At 41.1% G+C, this 26,461-nt stretch overlaps 1 protein-coding gene across 3 annotated transcripts in view; it reads right to left on the bottom strand.

The window, feature by feature from the left end:
* The window catches only part of ATRN (attractin), a 504,108-nt gene that overhangs the window by 156,098 nt on the left and 321,549 nt on the right, over positions 1–26,461 (bottom strand). For 2 of the 3 annotated variants that reach the window (XM_029594059.1, XM_029594051.1), the window contains exon 24: positions 12,306–12,463. In XM_029594059.1, coding sequence (XP_029449919.1) covers positions 12,306–12,463 — 158 coding nt within the window. Of the gene's footprint in view, positions 1–11,352; positions 11,460–12,305; positions 12,464–26,461 lie in introns of those variants that run through there. The other variant, XM_029594068.1, reaches the window with a different exon arrangement.

Raw genomic sequence — 26,461 nt, 5'->3', positions numbered from 1 at the left:
GGCTGTTGTGCCTGCTGTCTCTGATTACATGGTTTACCTCTACGTTGGTTTGAGGTATTCTGTTGTGGAGCAGGACGCTGGTACGCAGGTTAAGCCTGTGTATGAAAGGACTGGTAAGATCTGTAGGGTCTCCTGGCATATGATTGCCTACGAGTAGATCCAATATAACGACGTGTGGTTGAATAATTAGGATGTTGATGTTAATGATTGTACTGCTAGAGCTTCTTCCTTCAGTTTACCTACTGTGTCCTGAAATCGTTTTCCGAACAGGTTATCTCCTGTACATGGGAGGTTTGTTAGATTTTCGTGCAAATCTTCACGTATCGAACTTGAGCGTAACCATGCTAGTCTGTGGGCTGCAATGGCTGTTGCCGATGCCCTAGACGTTGTTTCCATATGCTTCACAGATTGACCTCAAAAGGTGTCAGGAACACTCTTCCATGTCACGAAGAGGCGGAGGTATGTGATCCGCAGTTGAGGAAAGCATACCTTTTATAGCCTGTATGCACTCATATAGGTATTGTACCATGTAGAACTGATGGTGCATAATTCGGGCATTCAACATTGAGTTATGGTATATTTTCCTGCCAAACTCATCTAAATATTTGTTGTCTTTCCCTGGTGGGTATGAGGAATGCAACTTTGTTTTCTTAAATCTTTGCATCGCCGACTCTACTACAATTGAAGCATGAGGTAATTGTGGTATAGAATTCGGTGATGTTTTCTTCATACGAAATTTTTTGTCCGTCTTCCTGGAAACCGCTGAGATTGCGTAAGGTGTTTCCCAGGATTTCTGTAAGACTGAATGCAGGAGTTCTTGTGGTGGAAAAGATGTTGGTTCTCCTGGAGTATCGAAAATCTTTAGGAGGCCAAGAGTTTCTGATCTAGGGTCGGTTTCTTTTTGAACCTCTAGATGCAGTATTGAACCTAACTTTTCCAGAACTTTTGGGTATGTAAGGTCTTTCGCAGGGGAATACGGTTCCTGAGGTTGTTCCTGCGGATCCGATGGGAATCCCGTAGATGGGGATGTTTGCGGTAAAGGAGAATCAAAAGATATAACCTGGTTATAATTTGGTGAGGCTGGTCGGTTTGCTATGGGAGATGTTGGAGGCTCCACTGACTGCTCTCTATTAGTCTGTGTCTTATGTTCCGGAGAACTGCCAGAAGCAAGATTAGTCATTTTGAATGATGACTGCAGAGATTCATAAAATCCTGCTAAGGATTGGAACAATTGATAAAATGCCTCTTTTGTATGAGGGGGCATTATTGTACGACCATCTGGTTTTTGTGACTCACATGCTGTAGGTTGCATTGGAGTGCTGTGAGGTAAAGTATTGGATACTTTATGGTCTTTCTGTTTTTTGTCGCATATCATGTCCATCGAATCCTCTGAAGCTGTAGAAGCATTAGAGGAAGCAACTTGTATTACCTCTGTGTATGGGAGAAGGTATTTGAAGCTGGTATGTGAGATGATTTAGAAGTCTAAGGGCTTACTTCCTATGCTGCACTCCTCTTTGCCGACCTTTTGTGGTGGTAGTGATGTGAGTGCTTATGATAATAGTGTGACGACGAGTCTGTATGACTTCTACGTGAAGACTGTGATCGCTTTCTGCGTTTTATTGTAAACTCTGTCGAGGTAGCTCTCAAAGTGTGGGAAGTACCCAAACGAGGTGGGGTTATTGATGGAGAGGTGGAATGAGACATTTGTGAGGGCCCACGTCGTCTCTTCAACTCATGGTGTAGTACATGAGACGTGTGTTCCTGTATCTTGTGCGCCAATTGGGATTTGTGCGTACATCTTTTTATGTCTGTGCGCGCCAAAGTTATCGGCGCCGATGTCTCCGGCGCCATGCGCACAGCCATGTCTGGCGCTGTACGCGCAAGTGTTGTCGGCGCCGTGCACACAGATGTGGTCAGTGCCGTGCACGCAAGTGACTTCGGTGCCGTGCGCGTAGATTTTTTCCCTTCATCGCGTGTAAAGGTGTCTTCGGCGCCGTGCACACCGATGTCTTCAGCGGCCTGCGTGCAGAAATCTTCTGCGCCGTGCGCGCAGGGTCCTTCAGCACCATGTGCACAAGTGTCTTCGGCGCCATGCGCGCTGAAGTGTTGTGTGCCAATAATTCTTCAGGCGCAGAAGTGTTATGTGCCGTCAGTTTTATGCGCTTAAGGCATCTTAGGCGCAGAAGTCTTAGGCGCTGCAATTTTTGGCACCAGTGTCTCTTGCACCAGCGCTTCTGGCTCTATGGATTGTTTGAAATCAGATGGCCTTTGCCGGCTTGCCACGTCCTTACCTCCAAGATTGGAGGATTGAGGATCCCACGAAGATGCCCTCTTTTTTGAGGGAGCCAGTAAAATTGCAGGGCCAGGCGACGAATGAGCCTCCGATGGCTCCGGTGAGGCAAAAAGGTCATGAAGCCTGTAAGTCCGTTGTTTCAGGGCTCTCAGACATCCTCGAACAAAATTCACAATCTTCACGATTGTGATCTGGCCCTAGGCATTGGTAACATCGGTCATGTCCATCCGTGACGACATTACCTTGCCACAAAGTACAGGGTTTAAAACCCGATTGACATTTTTATTTAATAACGCTGAGAAGAACAGCTCCGTGTGCGATATTGCACGCGGAAAGAACAGACTGAGGAGATTCCATTACTTTCCTGTGCGGGAACACACGCGCAGCCGCAGAGAGCAAAGCTCTTATCTCTGCTTTGACAAGTTCCGCCTCCCGGACCTGATTGACAGATCTCATGACAGCATGGCTAATTCAGCCCTGCTATCGACGGGAAAAAGAAGGCTAAAAAACAAATAAGATGAGACATTGAAGAGCTTATACAATATAATTACATATTATAACAGTAATGTAGTAACTAATCACTTAGTACATGTAACAGTTTACAGAAGGAATTTATTATTGTAGAAAAATAGTGAGAAGAGACATGATGTGGTAACACTGTTTATAGTATTGTATGTTCATGAGATACATGTTTAATTTTGTTCATATGTTTATTATGCACAATGAAGTGTTTATGGTGAAGATAAAGTTTTTATTGTGTGAATGAGTGTGTTGTGTGTGATGTAATTTGGTGATATTGTACACTTTTGCATATAAAAATTTTTGATAATAAATATTAACTCATTTACATGATGTGTTATTGGATAATATACGAGAGTGGAATGTAATTCCACCCATATCTTTTTACATCATCCAGGTGGTGTGCCATTTTTATGTCTGGTTTCTATTTGTGGGTGGAAGAGAGTTCAGTATGGGTTCTTTGGTCTTGCTGGCTGGGTTTGTAGAACCAACTGTATATATAGACCAGTAATGATGACTGGATGGGTTGAGAGGGGGGTAGAGGAATGGGCTAGTATGAAGGCTCATGTTGAAGGTGGGTGAGGTGGTGATGGGTGCACTGTGAGGATATCTGGTTCTAAGTGGTGTATGACCAGGTAAGGTTCAGATGAGATGCTTGCCAGGTGAAAGGGTGATTAAAAAAAAAAGAGCACCTAGTAATCCCTAATGATCATGTGAGTAGTCTGTCATTCAGCTGCATGGCACTGCGCACAAAAGGGCGCATTGATGCAGCCCTTTGGCACAGCCTTTTAATGGCTTCTCTTTCCCAAGGCAATGATATTAGGAGCAGCTCCTGGAGTCTGTTCTCGTCACTAGTCTCGCATATCTTTCAGTGGGGACAGGAATGGGGGAACTTAGGATATTGGATCAAACCAGTGGCTCACTCATCCCATGCTCACCTGGTTAGGCTTGCCATGACAGTATTAGCCCAAGGCTGAGGAACCAAAATTGGACTCTGTGATACATCCATATTGGAGTTTTATATATATATATTTTTTTTACTCAACTAGAATTAACATTCACTGTCAAATATATTTAAGTCCAAAATATGTTAATATGGCCCTTAATTCTTCACTGCTGAAGTAGTTCACTAAGGGTCTCATTTACTAAAGCTTTTCTCCCATTCTGTCTATAGGCAAAAGCTTTGTGAATTAAGCCACAAGATCTTTATTTTGCAAAATTCTAGAGCTGTGAAAATGGCCAAATATCTATAGGGATTCAGTCTGGCAACACTTTCTTCATGTTCAGCCAGCTTAGGGAACATTTGTCTTTACTCTAAGGATTCATTCATATAATTTTTTTAAGACATTTCAATTTTACACAATTGATACCTATTTGGCAAATCCTGACGTGGTGACCACTACCAAGTGACTCAACACTAGCAAACTGCAAAAGGTAAAACTATTTGGAATTCAGGATGCGAGAGCTGTAATATAAAGGTATTCAGATCTGCTTCTCGATTGAGCAGATTATGAAAGAAGTTATAACATCGGTATTGTACAGCTGGACATATAGGATACAAAAGTAAATGGAACAGAAGTAGAATATGAGATCAAAAAGGCATTACAGTTAAACATCCTCATTTACTAAGCTTTCTCCCCTTAGACACAGAATGGGGAAAAAAGCCTTAATAGATCAGGCCCATTGAGTATGTACACTGAGCCTATAAACCAGATGAAAAAAAAAAAAGAAAAACAAGCAAATTGTTTAAGTCATTTAACACAAGGAAGCTTCATCTTGTACACTACTTCAAGTTCAAATTATTCTATATAATGGTACTACATAAGATGAAAGTACAAGCAATTTATGGCCCAATGTACAAAACAAGCTTCCCATTGAAATAAAATGGGCTAAACTTTTAATTTGTCTGCTTCTTAGAGAGTTCCATGGCATGGATTTGGTTGTGTATTAAAATAAAGAAAGCTGAATATTCTAAGTCTAGAAAAGAAATTAAGGAAAACTAGTTTATATATCCACTTTTCAAGTGAGCCTCCTTCACATTCTTTCCCTCTGAAAATTAGCAGCTACACAGTACAAATGTTTAAAACCACCATATACTTTGCCTCTTGCTCTGTGGAGGGAAAATAACATACGTACATTTGAAAATCAAATGTATGCCTAATGATTTACTCACCCAACCTAAAACATGCCTCTGGGAATGCCTCTCACCAGGATAAAAATACACACGCTGATAAAGTTTGCACACACTTTTAGCCAGCTAAAGGGGAGCAATTTTACCTGGATAAATAGCGAAGCTATTTTACCTAGATAGAGAATTGCTCAGTTAAATGACTTTGAAAATCATATAGTAAAGTCTATTTATAGATACATACATAGAAATGACAGCAGAAAAGGAACAAATGGTCCTTCCAGTCTGCCCAGTAAGCCTGTGCCGTGTAGGTTACCCCATTCTTATATGTTTCAGAGACCATAAAAGTCATTATTGGATGCTTTTTGAATCCCGTTCCCCCTCCTCCCTCCCCCCATGCTTATCAGTTTCCCATGCTAGCCCTTGTTGATGGCTGTTGAACCCAATTCCCTGTTAGGTCCTTCTGTTGAAGCAGAAAGCAATGTTTGAGTTAAATCACAGTAACAGTCTTATTATTTAAGGATAGTAACTGCTGCATCAGTAAGTTATCCTTATACTTGTTTCCCCAGTCCATAAAAGTTGGGCCCTAGATTGCTGAACGAATCCAATTCTCCTTCTCCACCTGCCTTTGAAGCAGGAGGCAATGATCGAGGAATGCATCAACAGTATCAAGGCTTAATGGTTAAGGATAACTGCCGCACCATCAAGTTACTGCATGCACTCTTTTCTTCATTTCCATCATTTAGCCTTTACAGCTCCACAGTATATTTTCTGATGTTGGTTCTGAGGCGGAGTCCTTGCAGTTTCATTTTGTGACCTCTAGTTCTACTCATTTCTTTCCAATGGAAAAGGTTTGATGTTTGCACATCATTAAAATCTTTTATGTATCTGAAATTCTGTATCATATCACCCTGCGCGCCTCCTCTCTTCCAAGGTATACATTTTCATATCCTTCAGTTTCTCCTCATAGGTTTTCTGATGCTGACCCCACACCATTTTGGTAGCTTTCTCTGGACCGCCTCCATCCTGTCTCAATCCCTTTTGAGGTAAGAGCTCCAGAACTGAAACCAGTACTCCAGATGAGGCCTCCCTAAGGACATGTACAAGGGCATCACCATTTCCTTTTTCTTACTGGTTATTCCTCTTTCATGCAGCCCAGCATTCTTCTGGTTTTCACTATCAACTTGTCACATTGCATCACCATTTTCAGAATGCAAGAAACTATCACCCCAAAATCCCACTCAGTCCAAATACATCAGCCTTTCCCCTCCCATCTCATACCACTGTTTTGGATTACCACACCTCAGATGCATGACTCTGCATTTCTTGGCATTGAATCCCAGCTGCCAAATCTTAGACTACTCTTCAAGCCTTTGTAAATCACTTTTCATTTTCTCTACTCCTTCCGGCATGACCAGTGTATTGCAGACCTTGGTATCATCCGCAAATAGACAAACTTTACCTTCTATCCCTTCCGCAATATCGCTCAAACATATTGAACAGAACCGGGCCAGATCTCGGAGGCACTCCACTTAACATGGCTCTCTCTTCAGAGTAGGTTCCATTTACTATTCCATGCTGTCTCCTATCAGGCAACCAGTTTGTAATCCACTGCCTACCATGACGCTCACTCAGAATCTTCTCACTTTGATCACAAGTCTCCTAGATGGGACCGGTATCAGAAGCTTTGCTGAAATCCAAATAGATAACATTGAGCGTTCTTCCTCTATCCAATTCTCTGGTCACCCAATCAAAAAAAAATCAGATTTGTCACAGGATCTTCCTCTGGTGAATCCATGCTGCCTCAAGTCCAGCAACTTACCAAACTGTAGATAGTTCTATGTAAAGAGATAAGAGATAAGGGGCTTTACATAGAACACTGTTCTATGTAAAGCCCCTTATCTCTGTTGGGCAGTTTATCGTTATATGTAAACCGGAGTGATTTGTAGTCTCTATAAGAGCCTCGGTATATAAAAATTAAAAATAAATAAAATAAATATAAATAGTTCAGTATCCTTTCTTTCCGCAGCGTCTCCATTAATTTCCCCAACGAAGTGAGGCCAACCGGCCTGTAGTTTCCAGCCTCCTCTCTGCTACCACTCTTATGAAGCGGGACCACTACCACTCTTCTCCAATCTGGCAACACCACTCCCATTTCCAGGGATCTACTGAACAGGTCATTTAGTGGACTCACCAAGACATCTCTGAGTTCTCTTAGTATCCTGGGATGTACCTCATCAGGCCCCATGTCTTTGCCACATTCTGTTTTCCTAGCTCTTCCCATACATACTCTTCTGTAAAGGGAGTTGTGTCTAGCCCATTCCCATCTATGGTCTTGTCAACCAGCAACTGTCCTCTCCAGGGTTTTCTTCTGTGAACAAGGAAATGAAGAATTTGTTTAATATTTCCACCATTTCCTTGTCTGTCTCGGCACATTGCTCCTTGTCACCCTTCAATTTCGCTACACAACTTTGGGCTTTCCTTCTTTCTCTGATATATCTGAAAAAGGTTTTGTCACCTCGCTTTACCTCTTTGGCAATCTTTTCTTCCACTTGACCTTTTGCTTTTCTGATATCTTTCTTCATTTCCCTCAGTTTCACCAGATATTCATCCCTGGGTTGTTTTTTTTGGGATCCTTTATTCTTCCTGAACACTGTTTGTGTTATATTTTTTCAGCCACCTCCTTTGAGAACCAAATTGGTTTCTTTCTCCTTGAACTTTTGCTTACTTTTCTAACATATAGATTTGTTGCCTTTGTAATAGCTCCTTTTAATTTGCCCACTGTTCCACCACACCCATTTTCTCCCAGTCGTCCAGTTCTTCCTCCAGGTATATCCCCCATTTTGTCAATGTCCATATATTGGTCTTCATGTGACTTATTCGAATCTTATTTACAATATTAAACCATACCATCTGAAGATCACTTGTACTCAGGTGGGCACCTGTCCGGACATTATAGATATTTTCCCCATTTGTGAATACTGGGTCCCGGATTACACTATCCCTCGTCGGATCCATTACCATTTGTTTGAGCACAGCCCCTTTGAGGGCATCCAGTATCTCTCTACTTATTGTACATTCCTTAGAAGGGATAGTCCAGTCCACATCTGGCAGATTAAAATCTCTAATGAGCAACACTTCTCCCTTTCTTATCTTTTGTCTTTGATCTCTGTCCAGCTCTTCTGTCTGAAATGGATGCTTATAGGCCACACCGATGTAAATGAAAGCTTCATTTTTTTTTTTTTAGGCTAGCCCATAATACTTCTTCCCTACCCCAAGTTCCACACATTTCAATTGCTTGGAATTTGCTTCTGACAAAGCGATACTCCTTCCCCTTTCCTGTCTTCTCTGTCCTTCCTTAATAAGTTATAGCCCGGGATGGCTATTTCTCAGTCATGTGACTCCATAAACCATGTTTCTGTAACAGAAATGATGTCTAGATCCACTTCCACCATTAGAGACCACAGGTCTGGGATTTTACTGACCAGACTATGAGCATTTGTGCTCAAAGCTTTACAGCTTCTGTCATAAGAACCTGCAATACTGGGTCAGACCAAAGGTCCATCAAGCTCAGAATCCTGTTTCCAAAAGTGGCCAATCCAGGCTATAAGTAGCTGGCAAGTACCCAAACACTAAGTAGATACCATGCTACTGATGCCAGTAATAGGGGCTATTCTCTAAGACAACTTGATTAATAGCAGTTAATGGACTTCTCCAGGAACTTATCCAAACCTTTTTTAAACCCAGCTACACTAACTGCATTAACCACATCCTCTGGCAACAAATTCCAGAGCTTAATTGTGCATTGAGTGAAAAAGAATGCTCTCAGATTAGTTTTAAATGTGCTACTTGCAAACTTCATGGAGTGCCCCCCTAGTCTTTCTATTATCCAAAAGAGTAAATAAGTGATTCACATTTACCCGTTCTAGACCTCTCATGATTTTAAAGACCTCTATCATATCCCCCCCCCCCCCCCCCCCCCTTGGCCATCTCTTCTTCATGCTGAACAGCTCTAACCTCTTTAAGCCTTTCCTTGTAGGGGAGCTGTTCCATCCCCTTTATCATTTTGGTCACCCTTCTCTATACCTTCAGGTTTTTGCTCTTCTCGGACTTCTTTTGTGCTCACTTTTGTTATTCCCTTCACCCATTTCTTTGAGATTTGGGGGGGGAGGGGGGGTGACATTCCAATTTCCTTCTGCCACCCACATCCTCTAGCTTAAATGCCATATGGTGCAGGATTTGAATTTATTACTTAGGATCTTTTTCCTGTCACAGACAGATACAATCCATCTTGGACATAGAGACTTTTAATGCTCCATACATAGCCCCAGCCCCCAGTATATCCAAAACTTTGCTCCTTACACCAAGATTTTGAGCCATGCATTGAAGTCATCTCTATGGCTTAACCTCTCTTTCCCCTTTTCATGAACAGGTAACTTCAGAAAAGGCTACAGTTTTCACCATGTGATTAATCTGCTTCGCCAAAGTCTGGAAATCTGTTCCACTTGCTTGCTGTTTTTAGCAAAGTTGTTAGTTCCCAGATGAATGATATCAACTTCTTAGTCCTTACTTTCTTCTTTGATTGCACTATTTGAATAGCATTTCTACTGGCCAATAATCCTGGAAGACTTTTAACCATAGCGTTCCCTTTGAAAAAAAGAGTTTATATATATTTATAGACATGAAATCCTCTGGTGGCCTACATGAGGCTGTTTTATGACTTTCAGCATATAAAGTGCCTTTTTAAATTACCCAGTTAAATATTAATTTCACAAATACCTGGTTGTGATTACCTAAAATGTCAAAGTGGGGCTGTACAGAAATCAGTGGCATCACTTCTCTGCCCCACTCTGGATCTAGTTACAGTAATGTCTAGACAATGGACTCTCCTCATCATTCACTCAAGTTCCATGTAAGACTCTTCTCCTAGCTAAGCTGCAAGAGGCAGTATCGGTATGTCAGCAGCACAAGGAAAAATTAATTGTACTCCTGGTGCCTGTCACACCTCCCCAAATTAAATGATAGTTTCATTTCTAAACGGGAAGTTCAGTGGGGTAGAAGCAGCAAGAAATAGGTGCATACTTGCTGTGTTCCACTGTTGCTGAGCTAAAATACCATGCTAGCTGTGACTCAATGCAGATGATGAAAGATGACAGGGACAAAAAGATACTGGGAGGAACATGAAAAGGATCACTAGAGGAAAAGAAATGAATAGTAAGTGGGAGATCAACTGAGGTCAATGGCACTGCATCAGGACAGACTAGATGGACCTAATGGCCTTAACTGGTATCATTCTATGACAGTGGCAGAAAGAGGAATGGGGAGGTTGCAGTATTGCAAAACATACACCATTCATGCCTTCAAGAGCAAATGCAAGGGGGAGAAGTAATAAAAATAAAACAGAGAGAGACAGAAAACGCAGTTTAATAATACTGCAGGCCTTGTGTAGCCAGGTGAGTACCAGCGGGCTAACACTCCACAAAAACCAACCAGGTTGGCACCTGCAAGTCTCTGGTGACTGGGTACTGTCCAACAAGATCCTGGGGACCTTGGAAAAAGCCTTACTAATTTTTACATCGTTTTCTTGAAAGACATTTGTATGGGGTGAAGATAGGGGGTTGGATTAAGCATGGAATCTAAGACAGCAGAGAACCAGTAGAAAAGAAAACAAAATGACTTAGAAAAGGAGAGATATTCCACAAGCTGTCAAGCTTCTATGGCTGGCAGCTGGGATATGTACTTCCAGACTAGATGGGCCAACTGCTATTTTACTGTCATCTATGTTTCTACACATTTCTTAACCAGTTCTTGCTACCTTTCTATCTAGGATTAGCAGAAATTTGAACATTCCCATAAAAAGTAAAACAAAATATTTTATTCATATGAAAAAGATCAAGCTCTTACTACAAAAGGCAATATCCAATTCAGTCAAGGGACATTTTTAACACTGAAAGTTATTGTTTGTTCTCTTATAGTCCAGAAACTAAAACTAAGTTTGCAGAAGAAAAAATTATGTAGCTGAATAAAACTTCAACTAACAATGGAAAGTGCTCTGTGCAAAAACAATATGTTCTGTCCACAAAGCCTTGTCTCAGCCACACACACACAGACACACAGGCTCTTCTTTTAATTTGTTTATACATTAAAAGCATATATTTTCCATTTTTGTTTTTAAAAATGTGTATTAGTGGTGAACCAAACCACCCAAGAACGTTTCACTAATATGCTATGTCTGCAAATCCCCTCTCAGGCTCATACATACACTCCCCCACTCTCTCTCACATGCTCACATAGGATCCCTCCTCCCCCCAAAGGCTCACAGTCTCTCACACACACAAGGGCATCTTCTTCAGGCACCACCAGACTGCCAGGATGGGGTCCGCAGCAACACTCTCCTTTTTTGGCTGCCGCAGAACAGGAATCACATCAGCCATCCTACATGTCTCTTCCTCTGGTGTCAGGCAGCCCATATTGCGTAAGCCCTAAGTGGGTAAACTACAGCCCACCATAGCTATGCCACTATTGTGGATTGTGAATGGGATAAAAAAACAGGAAACATACAGTAAGTCTAACTGGTCAGTTCTCTCAATGGAGGATGATAAATAGTGTAGTGCCCCAGGGATCTTTACTTGAACTAGTGCTTTTTAATCTTCCTCTAACAATCGCTATTTAGCGCTCTTTACAATTGGGCAAGGAGAGATGTCTAAAAGGCTGCCAATATAGTTTATAGAGAAGTTCCTTAAGTGTCTATATGGTTTCTATTAATTGCTCAGCATAAAACATGTATTTTTTCAATTTTGTTAGATTTTAAAATTTATAGCTGTTATGGACTAAATAACCCAAGCAATGCTGGGCAGTTTTTGCTAGTATTTTATATAATGTCTTCTGAAAGAAGAGTAAAAACCAACTGGCTACAATATTAAGTTCTATAAACTCTTGACTATTTCAGTGGTAGTAAGAAATCAGAAAACAGAACTCAGTTATACAAAATATATTTGGTAAGAGCAAAATACAGTCAAAAAAGAATAAATAAATACATCAAAAAATAATCCAAAGGTTTTTTTAAGATGTAAAATCTCTTCTAGACATCTTTCTCTGTGGCTGTTTTTACTTTTCTAAACCATATGTCAGAAAAGATGTGAAGTATACATCACTTTGGCTTACAAAGAAATGATCCACAAATTAAAATAATGAAATCTAGATGTACGTGGGTTTCTATGCTGTACTGATATATACAACTTTATATAAACCTACAAATACATAAAGAGGTACCATCGTGGAACCAGAAGAAACCTTACATGAAAAAGCCAATTAGTGTGGTAAAAAGATTAGTACAGTACGTTTCAAAACAATCATAGATCTTACCTGTATTTTTATTGGCCAGGTGAAATTGCTGACATACACAAAAAAAGTGATATTTGGGTTATTGCGGAAATCAAATTTCTCATTGGAGAAGCTGTCTTTGTATTCTTTCACATTGTTTTTGGAAACAACCGGGATCTCTTCCCCAGCCTGGGTACCAGCTGTCAGATAAGAAATGAAATGTAAACAAATATATACATATTAAAAAAAAAAAATCAACATACACATAGCAAAATTTAACATAATAAATGATGGCAGAAGACAACCTAAGGAGTAGATTTTAAAAGGAGCGCACACATCCATGTGCCGCACATGCATGAGCATGTTATAAAATCTGTTGGCCGCACAGTGGGGGGGGGGGGGGGGGGGGGTTTGGAATCTCAGTAAATTAAACCACAGCGAAGCAATCAGGTCTTCCCCAGTTCCTTCCCAGTCTGCTCCAATTAAGGAACAGACTGGGAAAGAACTTCCTTACCCCCCTCTTTAACCTTCCATTCCTTCCTCCTCACCACCCCAACCTCTATCCCCTACCTAGCTGCCTGAAAATGTTTTTATTTTTCTACTTAATGCTCCTCCCAAGCAGAAGTAGTTTGAGCGTGCCAGCCAGCACACGCTTCCCTGGGACAGCAGCTAATGGCCTCCGTCCCGCCCCTCAAAGAACATATTCCCCCCCCCCCCCCCCCCCCCGGCCCATCCCTTTTTCAGGGCCCGGCACATTTGCACATATCGGGACTTATGCACATGGCTGGGCCCATTTGAAAATGCGCATGGCGCGCAGACGGCCCGGCCATGCATGTAAGTCCCGATTTTTACGTGCGCAGCCCTTTAAAAAGACGCCCTTAGTCTATCCAGTCTGCACAATAAGGCAGGCTTTTTTTTTTGTAATAGCAACTGCTACTCCATGCAGGTTATCCCCTTACCTCTCATTTAATATTTGAATTTTTATTTGCAACAGACTAATTCTAAAGACCACTGTAAATTTCCTAGGTGAATGGAATCAAACCACCTCTATCATATTAAGGTTATTTAATACCAAAAATAATAATCATATCAGTCCCATTATACAACAAAAAAATGCTTACTTGTAACTGTGTTCTCCAAAAACAGCAGTTCTCACAGATGCCATCATCAAATGGAGCTTGGACAACAAATATTATTTCAAACTGTCTAGAAGGTTTTGGCGCACACTATTGAGCATGTGCATGCCATTCCACATCAAAGACATTGCGCAAGATTCCTCTTTTTTTTTTTTTTTTTTTAATATAACTAAAAACATACAGGAACCAACTCCAAGAGATCTGTGAGGACTTACACCATACTGTCCTCAGAGAACACCTGTTATGTATAAAATACCTATTTATTTATATTCCCTTTTTGGGTACTTCAAAGTGGATTATATTCAGCTCCTGTAGGTATTTCCCTGTCCCAGAGGGCTCACAATCTAAGTTTATACCTGAGGCAATGGAGGATGAAGTGACTTGCTCAAGGTCACAAAAAGTGGCAGTACTTTCTCAAGAACAAAGAATATTAAGTCCTTGTAGATAGGGAATACCCAGCTATAGGTTACCTCTAATGGAAAAATTTTTTTTTAAAAAAGGATAGCAGAAAATAGTGCCAACAGGCAATTTTTTTTTTTTTTTTATGGCAACAAGCCTTTTTAAGAGGTAAGCCCTGAAACAATAATGGACTCTAGTGTGGATGGAGTTGGAGTCTAAATCTAAAGTAGACCTATTATCACATTGGGAGTCTATATTTAAGCAATAATGAAATATGAATGCATGGACTCAACTCCATGTTGTCAGCTTTGCAAATCTCTTTAATGGAGGCGCTGATCTCAGGTGGGTTACTGCTGCCACCATGGTTCTGACATTATGAGCTTTGATATGTCTATCCAGAGTCAGACATGATTGTGCATACTAGAAAGAGATGCTACCTGCTAGCCAATTAGAAAGGGTGTGCTTGGCAATGGCAGTTCCAGGTTTTTTGAAGTAAAAAAACAGAAAGATAATTGATCTAAGGGCTTCAGTCTGCTCAAGACATACAGCTAAGGCTTCTTTGCAAGCCAACCTGTGCGAGGCTTGTTGTCCTTTGTGGATATGTGGCCTGGGAAAAAAACATTGGAAGAATAACTGGCTTGTTAATGTTCAAGTCTGACACTAATTTAGGAAGACACTTAGGATGTGTGTGCAGAACAACGCTATTATGAAGAAAGCTTAGTGTAAGGTGAATAAGTCACTGGAAGCTCGCTGACTGTGTACTGACATGAACACTACCAAAAATATGACCTTCCACACTTTTGCTGAAGCAGCATAGCTGAGAAGTCTGACGTAGGAGCAGTTCCACTGGAACCAGCTATTTATAAGCAAATTACATCTCAAAAACTGAAATTTTATTTATTTTTTCTTTTCTGGTTAAAAACTTCAAATGATTACTTTGATAAAACAACTGGATAAGTAATGAACACCAAATTACCATGAGCTACAAGGGAGAGAATCAAGATTCCTGAATTTAAAAATTCAATCCTAGACTTCAAAGAAAAACTTGTAAGAGAAATATCTAAAAAAATGTATCAGCTGTCCTGGGAAGTAGATTAAGTAAACTTCAATCTTCTCTAGCCAAAATAAAGTATGGAGTTGAGAAACATGCAACAGATAGATATTGATCAGCAGGTGACAGTACAAGAAAACAGCAAAAGATCAATTCAACATTCAACTTGCAACATTAAAAGGGGAGAAGGCCATTTTAATGGATTGAACTGAAGATCAAGAGAACCACAGTCACAGAAACAACCGAATATATCGTAGGTTTACCGAAAGCATAAAGGATCAGGAGTTGTTACAAACTGTACAAGTTTGGCTATCATAAACCCTAGGCTTCTCTCTGGAAACTGAATTCACCACAGTTGAACAAGTCAACTGGGTAGGCCCACTAAAAGATGCCACACAAGCCTGTGGAAGCTCAAATTCTTATGTTTGTAGATAAAAATCAAATTAATGTCTGCTTATAAAAAGAAAAGAACACTAATCTACTATAACCACAGTATCTTGCTGTTCAATGATTTTTCAGTTAAGGTGTCACAGTTAAAGGGCATTGGCCCCCAATATGTTCTGATGTGCACCATAGAGGAAACAAGTTCAAGAATGAATTCCCTGCTAACTTAGGGGCCTGATTTTCCAAAGCATTTACATGCTTAAAACTGGGTTTTACATATAAATGTGCTTTACCCGCGTAAGTAGGCATATGAAAATAGCTACTATGCCATTGAATTGTCCATAGGTTTTACCCACATAAAGTGCACTTACATGGGTAAATGACTTTTGAAAACTGCTAAAATAGTATGTTACATGTACATGCTTAACTCATTTGAAAATTTACCTGTGAAGTTTTGCACAATGGCAAGGTTGTTAATCTTCAAACAAAAGAAGATAACACTTAATATTAATATTTTTCATCCTAGCAATCTGGTCTTTTTTTTTCTCTGATATTTGTGTTTGGATCTGCCATTTGGGGTTCATGATTATTTCTTTTTATAAACAGATTTTTATGTTGGCTTTGAAGCTTGGTCATATGATTATAAATGAATGACAGTATTTAACTGAATAGTGGGTAACTATAAAAGAATATATGAACTTCAAAATCTCTCATTTTTGTTTGCTCCCAAAATAAAGGATACTAAAGACCTGAATGCATGAACTACAAAACATGCTCAAGAAATTTTGCTGAAATACAAACTAGAACACTTGTTCACTTTTGTAGATTCACTATGGTTAGTCAAGCATATGCAGATATTCATCTTGAGACCACATAAGTTATTCTTAATTTGTACAGCAATTTCCCCAGCTTTTATAAGATGTGGCACATTCAATTATAGATACTTAGGATCATAAAATCAGCAATTTAAAAAACATTCAGAGAAGTTATGTGGTTTTGTTGCTTACTTTATTTTTGTATTTTCATCTAGTTTGCAATACATTTTATTTTATTTATTTAGTACTTTTTTATACCGACATTCATGATACAGATCATATATCTGTTTACAAGGAACAGGGGGATTTAACATAAACCATAACATTAACCACAACGAAGAGGCAAAGGTTACAATAAAACAAGGGTAGTGGAACTTGGAAGATGAAGAAGCTGTAGTAGATAGGAAACTTGGTAACTATAGCAAATCATTTACAATGTTTGAGATGGCGTGCAATACATGTTTGGATATTCATTTTGGATCTGTTACAATTTTTTTTATTTGTAATACAGAAGCATAAGAATAAGTTAATCTTACATGATATTCCTATATTTTATACAAAATATTACAAGCTCCTACAAGAAATTACATCCTTTAACTGAAGACTACGTACTAAATTGTAGCCGCTTTTAATTTATTTTATTTTTATTAATCAGATTCAGAATTGTTTTGCTTCAACTTAATTATATGACAACTTTTGTCTTTATGTTCTGTTTGTGAAGACATTATGGTTCCATTTATTTTTAAGGCTAAAAGGTAAATTTTATATAGTTTAAACAGACACTAGCTGTAATCAGACTGTGAAATATATGGACCCTGTATGCTTTAATCTTTCTTACTTGTGGTCTAAAACAAAGATGACTGGTGAATAGTTTATTTAGTTATTTTGATATTCTTCATTTTTGCTATTTGTTTTTTATTCTGAGATGGCTAGCCACTTGGAGTGATGGCCAAGGTGCATCTTCAAGAAGTGAAAGAAGTTCTGGAGAAGAGGCGGTCCCCTTCGAGTTGTGGACTTTATATAATTGGTCTTGTCTGGTTCTGTTTGTTATTACTATTTGCTTGATTTATATTCTGCTCTGAAGTGCCTGAGAAGCAGATTACATGCAGGTAGTTTGTTAGTTGTGCTTAAGCTAAGGCTGTCACTGGCTTCTTTGTATGAATGGAAATATAAAGAATGACGTTCCTATACTTGGTGCTTAGCCCGGACCTTTCTAGCAGCCTCTCATATGTACATCGTCTTTGATGGGAGGGGAGGAGATGCTTTAGCTGGGGAGTATGGGGATTCCCCTTCTGTGGTTTTTGAAAAGCCTTGGTATCTGCAAAGCTCATATTTTATTTTAATAACAAATACATTTAAGAATGGTTGATTTTAAAGCGCTTTTGTAAATGTAGATGGTATGTAATCATCCATTAAGAGGAAAAGATTATTAATTTTTGTAAAAAGAGCAAGCTCAAATAGTCTTTCTTCAAGAAACCAACATAACTACAGCAGCCCATACAAAACTCAAATGTGATTGGGTAGGATAATGTGCATTCTCATCTTACACTAGCAGATAGAGATGTGAAGTGTTACCAAATGCCCGGTTTTTAACTGGACAGCCCGGTTTTGCAGCCTGTTGTACAGTGTCAGGTTACAAGGGTAACTGGACACTGTAAAACCCGGACAGGCAAGGCCAGGGGTCAATCAGAGGTGGCAGCCTGACAGCACGCCTGCCTGTTTTCGGGGCTCGGTTTGACTCTCCTCCTCTCTCATAGCTGTGTCACTTGTTGCTACATCATGCTATCCTCTTGAGAGTCACAGAGGAAGAGGAGAGTCAAACCGAGACCCTCACCCCCCCCAAGTGTCTGGTCCTACTCCTTAGAAAAGTTGGCAATCTTACCCCTAGATTCATCAAAAATAGCTAATAACGCATTGATAACGCCCGCGATAACAAAAAGGGGAGTGCTTATGGAAATTTCTGAGTTATCACATGGTGCGGTAACATTGCCGTACTATGCGATAATCCCTATTTTTCGCATCCTGCACGAAGGAAGGAAGGAAGGAAGGAGAGAGAGACAGACAATCTACAAGGCCCTCATAGTAAGGAAGTATTTATATTTCTATAGGAGGGCCACCTAATAGGTTGAGGTGAGGTGTTGGTGGTAGTTTAGAATTTAGGGGCCAGTTTTGCATGTAGAGTGAGATGTACGAACAGCACAGTACTCCCTGGTGAATATTTGACGTAGTCTATCAAGCTAGGGTGAAACAACATAGCACAGATTTCATCTTTTTGAGACTTTCCTCACTCCAAATGATGGCAAATCTTCACCAAGGCGTACTGTGCTGTTCGTACATCTCACTCTACATGTGAAACTGGCCCCTAAACTACCACCAACACCTCACATCAACCTATTAGGTGGCCTTCCTATAGAGATATAAATAGGTGTACACAGTGAGGCCCTCCCCAGAGGCTCTCTCTCTCTCTCTCTACTCCTCCCTCCCAAAGCCCAGAAATGACCAAAATGCAATTCCAAAAATATATCGTGAACTGCGTTATGGCTATTTCACCCATATAGCACAACCTAATGCTAGGAAAAAAGGTGTAGTTATTTCTGGCATTAAAACCGTGGGATAGCATGCATTATGCTATTGCACAGTGCAATATTATCCCTCATTTAACTAAATCCCACCCAAATTCCTCCCTGATCCCACTCCTCCAAAAAAATTTGCATTCGCGCCATGTGTTGTGAACAAAAAATGCATGCGTAATGGCATAAACGCCATAACGCATTTTGATTGATGACCCGGTTAGAGAAGTGTGATATTACGCAAAAGCTTGCCTTTTTTTAATTGGAAAAAATTATCACAGATCCCAATGGGTGTTTTGTACTGCTTAGTGGGTCCTTATACAAAAAAAATGTTAGTTAATATCTAAGTACCAAATGTATATAATCATGTCTTCTTTTTGTAGCTGGTAACCTTGATCAGCCAATTTTCCAATTATATAACTACTAGCAACTGTACCCGTTCTATGCCCAGGCAGCAAGCCTTTTTATTCCCCTCTTACCAACCAAGCTGTCTTTTGCACTCCCCCACACCCCCTCTCCTCTCTCGTACACACATTCTTCCCTCACCTGCATCCCCCCTCCCCTGATATTTATTTATTTATTTAACAGTTTTTTATACCGACCTTCATAGTAAATTACCATATCGGATCGGTTTACAGTTTAACAAAGGGAAAATAACAAGAGTGACAAATTCACGTAAATGAAAGATAACAATAAGTAGGAATAAGTCAAAAATTACAATCAACAAGGGGAGAGAACTTGGAAGCTTGCAACAAGCTGGAAGGAAGATAGGCCGGTAAAAGAAATTTTACCATAGAAAGTACAAGTTAAAAACTTAAAGACGGTGTTTTAACCTTAATGTCTCAGATATAGGCTCCCTCTCTCTGAAACCCATACTCAAGCATCCCCCCACCCACCCTCTTACCAACCATGCTATCACCCCCCTCTCTCACATACACATATTCTCTCTCACTGGCATCCCCCCTCATGCTCTCTCACACCCTATTGCTGTCTCCCACCTTCCCCTCCCTGACACACATTCTCTCTTACCGGCATGCCGCGGGCCCCTCACCGTTTGCGGTGAAGATGAAGGCCCGGCGCACTGTTCGCGGTACATGGGGGCCTTCCAGTTTCGCCTTGAGCAGAAAATAGTAGTGGAGACTCCGGCATGCTGCGAACGGAGCGCGTCCCGTGGCACATGCTCCGTTCGCGGCAAAGATGAAGGCCTGGGCGCGCCAATCGCGGCACACTGGGGCCTTCCCTTTTCACCGCAAACAGCGTGCCGGGCTTTCATCTTCGCCATGAATGGAGCATGTGCCGCGGGACGCGCTCCATTCGTGGCATGCAGGGTCTCCTCGGCTATTTTCAGCCTGTCCCGTGATGGCCGCTGCTGAATTCCCCCAGGAGTACCTCTTGTACCTGGTGTTGTCCAGGGAGCCACCTGCGCCCCAAGCCAGATATATTATAGTGCCATCTATTGGCGGGCTGGGGAACATGCGCGAGCACTGACGGACACACTACCAAGCCCGATATATTATGGATTTTTGGATGGGAATTCAATTTACTAGTAGACCCAGTAAGGGTATGCAGTTATTTTAAATCATCATGTGATCTACTGATTTCAAATATAAAAAACCCAAAAGCTCCAGCTTAGATCAAATGGATGACTATACCTCTCCAGTCATTGGTCCCTCAATTGTATCGTCCAGATAACAAGCTGGTTGCTGTCACCTGCCAATGGAATGACATATGCAAAGATTTCACCACTCAAAATGAAAAAACAGTGCTAAGCCAGGATGGCAGAAAGTGGATTCCCTACATCCACTCAGGGAAGATCCATGGGGTATTGGCTTGGGACTGAGCCACCAAACTTAGTGGGTAGAACATGCAGTCTTCCAAACCTTATTCAGAAGCTTTTTGAGAAATCTCAATGGAAAAACATAACTAAATGGCAAGAGATTTAGCTGGAAGTCTGAATGAGGCCAGACTCATTGAAGGGGTGAATAAAAATGTGGACAAAGGTGAACCAGTAGAGGTTACATGTTACATGACCAAGAGGTCAATGAACCTTTTTTGAAGGGGTGAATAAAAATGTGGACAAAGGTGAACCAGTAGAGGTTACATGTTACATGACCAAGAGGTCAATGAACCTGGATATAAGTTTCTACAGGTGTCCCTGAATTAATGTCAACTTTTCAATACCACCCAGGAGGTGGGTTCCAATATATTTTTGGCAGTATGGGTCTTGCCAGAGCTCACCAGACTGATCTGAAAATGCATACCAGATAGCATGAGATGTCTCCAGGTATGAAGGAGTAGACTTTCAAGGTATAGTACAAGTCCATGGCTGGCCTCATAACAAAGTCTAAATTCAAACAGTTAAGACACTACTGCTGGCCATGTGGGGGCGCTTTTCCAGATATACAGATTTTCTTCAGCACAGAAGCAGAGCACCTTACATTAGGGTCATGATGTGAGGACAACCCTTCCCACCATGGAGTGGGGCTCTACCCATGCACAATAATTCTTCCGGACACAAGGATGGCACTTCATCCCAGTTTGACACTCCAATGTCTGGGCACTCCTGCTGGCCATGGAGGGGCACTCTACCAGGTGGACAGAGCCTTGCTGACACAAATGGGGTACTTTATCCTAGTCTGACACCCCAATGTTTGGGCACTCCTGTTGCCCATGAAGGAGCACCCTACCTGGTGTATGGTTGTCTTGCTAGACATAAGTGGGGCATTTCATCCTGGTTTAACACTCTGATGTCTGGGCACTCCTACCATGTATGGAGGGGCATTTTACCCTGTGCACAGTACTTCTGGTCTCCAGAGGACACTTCATCCCGGTCTGACATCCTGACGTCTGAGAACCCTTACCGGCCATGGAGGAGTGCTCTACCTGGTGCACGGAGCTCTTGCCTGGCACAAGCATTGTGCATTTTATCCCTTTCCTCTCCTGCAGTTGGCAGGTAGGCATAATGCTTCCCAATCTTTCATGTATCACCTTTTCCCCACTGATCAATTTGGCTATTTAGACCCATGCATGGAGTGCTCTTGTGGTCTAGTTTGTTTGGCACTCAGGCACATTGATGCCTCCTTTAACCTTTGGATCCACTCATACTCACCTTTGTGGCCGGAGTATCGTACCTATGTCTTTTGTTGGTACAGCACCTTCAGCTCAGGCAGTTTTGTTTGTATTGTTCATTTCCTCCATGGTAGGCTTGCTGATCTGTGCTTTACTGGCTTGGTTGTTGCAGTATGCTTTCAAGAATAAAAAAAAATGTGTGGAAAGGAAAAGAATCTACAATCCTCCAGCCAAAATGTTCTCCTGGACCTTCCAGTGCACCATAGCAGTATGACTTCTTGCCAATTCTTGCAGACATCTTAGAATCCAGTGATTCAGATGAGACATTTATGGGATTTGATGAATCAGATGGTGACACTGCCATTATTTTAGCTTAGGAGAATGTGGAGTGCCTGTGGGCTGGCCAGCAGCTTGACTTCAGTGCCAGGAAAAATCATGGAAACTGTTAAAGAATAAAATCACAAAACATTTAGATAGACATGGTTTGATGGGAGACAGCCAGCATGGATTTACCCAAGGGAAGTCTTGGTCTCACAAATCTCCCACATTTTTTTGAAGGGGTGAATAAAAATGTGGACAAAGGTGAACCAGTAGAGGTGGTGTAATTGTCAAACACCTTCTGAAAATCCAAAGTCCTGCATGAGAGGCTTTTAAGAAAACTAAAAAGTCATGGGATAGGAGGTGATCTCCTTTTGTGGACTGCAAGTTGATTAAAAGACAGGAAACAGAGAGGAGGATTAAATGGTCAGTTTTCACAGCAGAAAAAGGTAAAAAGTGAAGTGTCTCAAGGATCTGTACTTGGACCGGTGCTTTTTAATATATTTATAAGTGATCTGGAAAGAGATACGAGTGAGGTGATCAAATTTGCAGATGACACAAAATTATGCAGAGTAATTAAATCTCAAACGGATTGTGATGAATAGCAGGAGGATCTTGCGCAACTGGAAGATCGGGCTTCCAAATGGCAGACAAATTTTAATGTGGACAAGTGCAAAGTGATGCATATAGGGAAAAATAACCCATGCAGTAGTTATACAATGTTAGGTTCTACCTTAGGAGTTACTAGCCAGGAAAGATCTAGGCATCATTGTGGAAAATACATTGAAATTGTCAGCCCAGTGTGCTGTGGCAATCAAAAAAGCAAACAGAATATTAGGAATTAAGAAGGGAATGGAAAATAAAATGGAGGATGTCATAATGCCTCTATCGCTCCATAGTGAGACTGCACCTTGAATACTGTGTGCAGTTCTGGTCACTGCATCTCAAAACGGATATTGCTGTACTGGAGAAAGTGCAGAGAAGGGCGACCAAAATAAGGGGCATGGAACAGCTGCCCTATGAGGAAAGACTAAAAAAGTTAGGGCTGTTCAGTTTGGAGAAGAGATGGCTGAGGGGGGATATGATAAGTCTACTAAATCATGAAAGGACTTGAACAAGTTAATGTAAATTGGTTATTAACTCTCTCAGATAATAGAAGGACCAGGGGGCACTCCAAGAAGTTAGCAAGTAGCTCATTTAAAACAAATAGAAGAAAATTCTCTATCACTCAGCGCATAGTTAAGCTCTGGAATTCATTGCCAGAGGATGTGGTTACAGCAGTTAGTGTAACTAGGGTTAAAAAAGGTTTGGAGAAGTTTCTAGAAGATAAATCCATAAACTGCAATGACTCTAATTAATAAGCAAAAGTAGCTTGTGATCTATCTAATGTTTGGGTAACTTGCCAGGTACTTGTGACTTGGATTGGCCACTGTTGGAAACAGGATACTGAGCTTGAAGGACCCTTGGTCTGACCCAATATGGCATATTTTATGTTCTTTATGTTCTAAACATGACTCACTGGCCAATGGCAGGCTCAAGAAGAAATGCTGCCATTATGCTGAGGGCAAGAGCAATGCCCCTGACCCTTTAAATCCACCCTAGCTAGATCCTGTACAAGTACGCCAATGTGGCAGCACTTTATACCCACAAAGGACCGTTTTGCGGTATGCAAACACTGTGGGAAGTATGTCACCTGGGGAAAGAAAGTCTGACATTTCTCCAACACATCCATAAACTAAACACCCAATGGAGGCTGGTGCTCTGGGAAAACCATCTACCATCCAAGACAAAAGCTGTCGAGTAAATCACCATAAAAGCAGCACCAGGGTCCCTTAGGGCAGATGAACAGGTCTTCCCCAGTGTCCTTGGGTAAAAGTCAAGTAACCTCGTCACACGCTGCATCGGAGATGTAATGGCACTGGATGACCAGCCCTTGCAGATAGTTAAGAATGTTGGTTTAATATTGGTTAAGTTGCTGCTCAACCTTTAAGCAGCTAGCTACAGAGTACCCAGCAGACACATCATACCTTCCATGTAAGTGCTGTGCCTAACTACAGGCAGAGCTTCCCAAGGCAATGGGGACAAAGCATCCATTTCACTAGCAACCTCTAGAAAAGCCAGAATGTAACACATTTACCTGTCTCTTTCAGCACACTGGTAGAAGCTGGACAAGGCCAGCATATGGAGCATCTATTGCAGTGGTTCTCAACCCTGTCCTGGGGACCCCACCAGCCAGTTGGGTTTTCAGGATACCCACAATGAATATACATGAGAGAAAATTTGCATGTTATGGAGGCAGTGCATGCAAATGTTCTCTCATGCATATTCATTGTGGATATCTTGAAAACCCGACTGGCTGGGGGGGTCCCCAGGACAGGGTTGAGAACCACTGATCTATTGGGTGTGCACCATCAGGGTATAGGTGAGTTCTGCACACCCAGGTGATGGACAGGCATCCTAGCTCATCAAACATCTTGGAGGTGATCACAGGGATTATGGAGGGCTGGCTTGGACAGAAAGCTAAGGCTGTCACTGGTTTCTTTGTGATGGACAGTGGTCAGAACATGATCAAAGCAGTGTGTGAAGAAATTCTTGCTTTGGTCATTTACTGCATCTTGTCATGACAGATGTCCTAGGTATGGGTAGCAAGCAGGGTGGCAGCTTTGTCCTCTGCAATCTTGCAGAAAGATGCCGGAAATAGCTGCTAATTTCCACTCAAGAGTATAAATTAGTCAACAGCTAAGGGAGAAGCAGGCATCATGAGGGGCATTTCACAATTGCCTTATCCAGGATATATGCACCAGGTGGAATTCCACAGACTACATGCTTCAGAGGTTATTCGAACAGACCCCCTTCAAGAGTTGTCATTGAAGACTGACATTGGTTCGCAGCAGCCCCTCAGGCCTCAGGATTGGTTACATATTAGGCAATTGGTGTATGCACTGAAGCCCTTTAAAGATGCCACACATGCTCTGAGTTTAGCCTCATTCAGTACTGGTGAGGTTATCCCTGTAGTCCTCCTCGTGGAAAAGACCTTACAGCACAAACAGGAACACGGAATGGCACAGGAAGTCTTAGTAATACTCGAAGTCTTGGAGCTTCAACTCCAAAATAGTCTCAAACTCCCTCACACGGTTGGACTGTTACATGCTCTGTGACCTAAAGGTGAAAAAGTATTGCTTACCATTATGAAGACATTTCTTATTGGAAAGAGAAACTGGTGGCTAGAGTAATGGAAAGGGAGAATACAAGACCTAAGGCTAGTGTGGATAAGGAAGAACAAGCATGCTCCTGGTCATCAACCAATTTCATCACCAGCCTCTGACCTATTGCCACCATGGAACATGATCTCTTAACACAGGCATAGCTTTGGTAGCTGCCTGCAATGCCTCCCAGAAGAGACCACTGCAGAAACTGCTGTCAAGAAGTGCCTTGGAGAGCCCTTGAAAATAATGCACAGATATCTTGGCATACTGGGTGCATGAGTCCTCATTTTGGCCAGACTTCATTTTGGTGGTACAGCATTTCCTTTCCTGCCCACCATTTTAATTAATCCCGCCCAAACCCCTCCCCAATCCCGCCCCTTCAAAAAATTTAACTTGCGCCATGCGGTAACACATTTATCGAATGTGTTAATACCATAACATTTTTTGATGGATGACCCTAATTTTGTTTTTGACTGCCGCCGCACACTGAGTTAAGAATTTCAATATATTATCCAAAATGATGTCCATCTCCTTTTCCTAGGTTGTAACTCCTAATATGGAACCTAATGTTGTATAACTACAGCATGGATAACACACTGGGTATAAATGGATGTACTGTTTCATGGTTGAGTTAGTTGCTGTATTTGCTAGAAGAAAATAAGATTTAACACATGGAGGTTGTACAATCTATTAATTGCATGCATTGCTGTATGCTTCAAGTTGCATTGTATAAATAAATGTTTTTTTTAAAATATGACCTTCCAGGTCAAATACTTCCTGTCAGATGGGAGCTTTCATCAACTGGATAAGCACCATAGTGAGGATGCAAGACAAAGCGGGAGGCTTCACCTGAAACAATTCCTGCATGAATCTGGCAACTAAAGGCTATATGAAGATGAGTTTATCTTCTATATAGAGTTGAAAAGTGACAATGGCATGGAAATGATTAATACGTTACATCAAGGTAAAGATATTGTGATAAAACCAGTAGACAAAGGGGGTACAATAGTGATTATGGATTGTAAAGAGACAACTTTCAGACATTACTTTCTGTACAAAATTAGGTAAAGATCCAACTAATGAGATCAATCAAGAAATTGACTCTCTGCTTACAATATCCAAAACAGCAGGCTTTCCAACAGCAAAAGAAGTAGATTCTTACTGTACATCATCCAATTATGCCAATATACATATTGCCAAAAAAATAAATAAATCACTTTCACCTCCACCAGGGATGCCCATCATCTCAG

The sequence above is a fragment of the Rhinatrema bivittatum genome, chromosome 1 (genome assembly GCF_901001135.1).
Source record: "Rhinatrema bivittatum chromosome 1, aRhiBiv1.1, whole genome shotgun sequence".
NCBI lineage: Eukaryota > Metazoa > Chordata > Amphibia > Gymnophiona > Rhinatrematidae > Rhinatrema > Rhinatrema bivittatum.
Note: the sequence above shows the minus strand (reverse complement) of the source record. Positions and strands in the feature narration are given on the sequence as shown.